General features: G+C 49.9%; 1 protein-coding gene across 1 annotated transcript in view; it reads right to left on the bottom strand.

The window, feature by feature from the left end:
* LOC134451727 (uncharacterized) overlaps nt 1–2,757 on the bottom strand; it is a 3,418-nt gene extending 661 nt beyond the window's left edge. Inside the window, exon 1 of the mRNA XM_063202129.1 lies at nt 1,867–2,757. Coding sequence (XP_063058199.1) covers nt 1,867–2,757 — 891 coding nt within the window. The remainder of the gene's footprint in view (nt 1–1,866) is intronic.
* Nucleotides 2,758–3,287: the final 530 nt, after the last annotated feature.

Genomic DNA, 3,287 nt, shown 5'->3' with positions numbered 1-3,287 from the left:
GGGACAAAAGGGTCAATTTGTTCTGGGCCCAGGGAGACAGGGGGTCCAGAAATGGGTCCTCGTTACATTGTTTGTATCAGATTTGGGGCCCTCTCAGATTACTTTGTCCTGGCCCCAGCCAAAGCTGTCAGCGGCCCTGACCAGAAGTGTACCAATTGTGATATTCAGCGGAGGAAGAAATGCATTGCAGCATATATTGTTTATCATTTTGCATTTTAATCAGCTATAAAGCAATAAAACGAACGAACTGAAATGACAAATGGAAAGACATAATTCAACAAAATTAAGCAGCACACACACACACACACACACACAGTTATTTCTGGAAAGGGTCAGTCCCCCTGCAGCAGAGTGGGGTTAGATGTCTTGGCCAGGGGCGCTTTAGCCTGGGATGAGTACAGGACGGCTTCCTGATTACTCATTGTTTACAGTTGGCCTACTCCCTCGCCCACTTCCCTCCTACTGCTACTGCCCGTAAAAGGGGTATTGGCCAGGTATCATAATGACCCTGTTTGTCTGCCAGTGTGTGTTTGACGTCTGCAGGGGAAAACATCCACAGAGTTGTAGACAGACTCTTGGCCAAACATGTACGCGCACGCGCACGCGCACACAGACGCACACAGACACACACACACACACACACACACACACACACACACACACACACACACACACACACACACACACACACACACACACACACACACACTAGTAGTTGCTAGCCATTCAGCCTTTTTACTAGCCAGTTTTGGTGTCAGTTTCTAGACATATTTGCTTTACCATGGCACATCTCAGCTCAGAAAATTAAATGATGAAACAAGATGATGAGTGATATGAACATAAGTGTGTTAAATGAAACTACATACAGTGTATCAGACAAACAGAATCTGTATGAACGAACTTTCTTGAACCTTAATATAACACAATGTGTGAAAACAGGATAACATATTACATAACATTACACTTAGCTGACGCTTTGATCCAAAGCGACTTATTGGTTACAGTACCTGGAGCAATGTGGGGTTAGGTGCTTTGCTTAAGGACACCTCAGGTCATGAAGTGAGATAGGGAGTGGACAGGAGGGATTTGAACCTGCAACCCTCTGACCTAAAGCCCATCTCCTCAATCACTTGGCCACGGCTGCCCCATTTACATTCTAATCAGATACAAAATATGCTACTGAGCTCGCCACTCATCCAGTCACATTTGATCTGGTTTGGCAACACCTTACCAAAATACTGTTTGTGAGTCTCTCGCTCTCTCTCGCTCAGAGTTGCACTGTTCACAGGTTATGCCAGTGTTTCTCAACCTTTTTTTAGTCAAGGCACCCTTTCAATTCATGACAAATTTCAAGGCACCCCAAACCAACAAGCCGCAAAATGGCATCACATCCGATACCACACAAGCTTAGAAAAGTAACACATTTGGAGACGTCACACGACCTACGTTCGAAGTTGCAGCTGACTGGGGCGACCTATATTTACTTTATTTTATAATTGTGCGTAAATGGCAGATGAAAGATTCCACTGACTAACATTACCTTATCAATTTAGACAAATATGTAATATATTACATAATTTATTTATCAGCCACGTTTCCGCGGCACCCCTGAGGTTGGCCTGCGGCACGCCAGTGTGCCCCGGCACCCCTGTTGAGAAACACTGGGTTATGCCATCAGATCCATGTGTACTGTAGGTCCTCCACTTCCCACCAGTCTACTCTACTCTACTCCTCTTCTATTCTTTTCCTTTTGTAATAATATTGCGTTGTGTAAGGCCTGTTTGACATGGATCTACCAGTAGTGCTGGGAGAATGAACCACTGGGCCGTGAGGACTGTATGGCTGAGTGACCAGATTCTGGAGTACCACCTCAGGCGGAGGTGAAATGAGGGCTGATTGGGGTGCAGCCTGAGGCTTGGGTAGGAGCAGGACTGGCCGCGGTGCTGCCTGATGTTGGGCTGCAAGCTGAGGTTTGGGCGCAATCGGAACAGGATGCAGCGGACGAGGAAGTGAGGCCTTAGGTCGGCCGCGCTTGGGTGTGAGCAGGGATGGATTCGGTGGCAGGAATGGATTCGGTGGCTCGGGCTGGAGTGTGACAACCTGGGGTGTGACGACCTGAGGTTTGGGCGCAATGGGGATTGGACGCCGCGCTGCCTGATGTTGGGCTGCAAGCTGCGGCTTGGGTGCGAGTGGGACCGGATGCGGTGCCTCGGGTTGGGGTCCCACCTGGGGCTGGCACTTGGGTGCGAGTGGGACCGGATGCTGTGCCTCGGGTGCGAGTGGGACCGGATGCGGTGCCTCGGTTTGGGGTGCGACCTGGGGCTGGCACTTGGATGCCAGTGGGACCGGATGCGGTGCCTCGGGTTGGGGTGCGACCTGGGGCTGGCACTTGGGTGCGAGTGGGACCGGATGCGGTGCCTCGGGTTGGGGTGCGACCTGGGGCTGGCACTTGGGTGCGAGTGGGACCGGATGCGGTGCCTCGGGTTGGGGTGCGGCCTGGGGCTGGCATTTGAGTGTGAGCGAGATTGGATGCGGTGCCTCGGGTTGGGGTGCAACCTGGGGCTGAGGAGCTGGCAGCAGGGCAGCACTGGTCAACTGCGGAGGAGGAGGTTGGGGAGCTGATGCTGTTGCCTCTGAAGATGGTTCAAGGGCTGATGGTTCAGGTGTAGGACTTCCCCCATGATGCACGGCAGGGTTGTCATGTCTGCATTTCACCTGGGCCTTGCCAGCAGTAGTCTTTGGTGGCAAACTCTCCATGGGGCTGGTAGGAGTACGGGTTGGGCCCTCTCTCGGAACTGCCCAAGGCAGCAAGTCCTCTGGCTTGAAAATGGTAGGCTGTGGAGCAGCAATTCCTTTGTCCAGAATCGTCTCTTGTGCCCGTCCCCTTCGTTCGTACCTGAAAACATTGATATTTAATTGGCCGATGTGTATTATTATACAATATTCAAAGTGATTGCAGATAGGGCTGTGTAATATATCGTATTAATATCGAGATATCAATATTGCTGTCAAAAAATATCAAATTTCATAATATCGATTTGAAACAATATTTTTTGTCATTTGTCTACAGTATACTGCCAAAAGGTAGGTTACTCTAAGCGCAATACATTCCACTCCACTTGAGCCATTGCAAGCACAGAGCAGACTTGCTACCCAACACTCATACAGAACACCAGCACTAATTGCAGACTAGACTTTGCATCAAATAGTCCAAATAGGTTAAACTCACCAAGACTTGATGCTAACACCGCTCATCACTGGGAGCTGAGTATGAATAGTGGTCCTCT

The sequence above is a fragment of the Engraulis encrasicolus genome, chromosome 7, assembly GCF_034702125.1.
Source record: "Engraulis encrasicolus isolate BLACKSEA-1 chromosome 7, IST_EnEncr_1.0, whole genome shotgun sequence".
Classification (NCBI taxonomy): Eukaryota; Metazoa; Chordata; class Actinopteri; order Clupeiformes; family Engraulidae; genus Engraulis; species Engraulis encrasicolus.
Note: the sequence above shows the minus strand (reverse complement) of the source record. Positions and strands in the feature narration are given on the sequence as shown.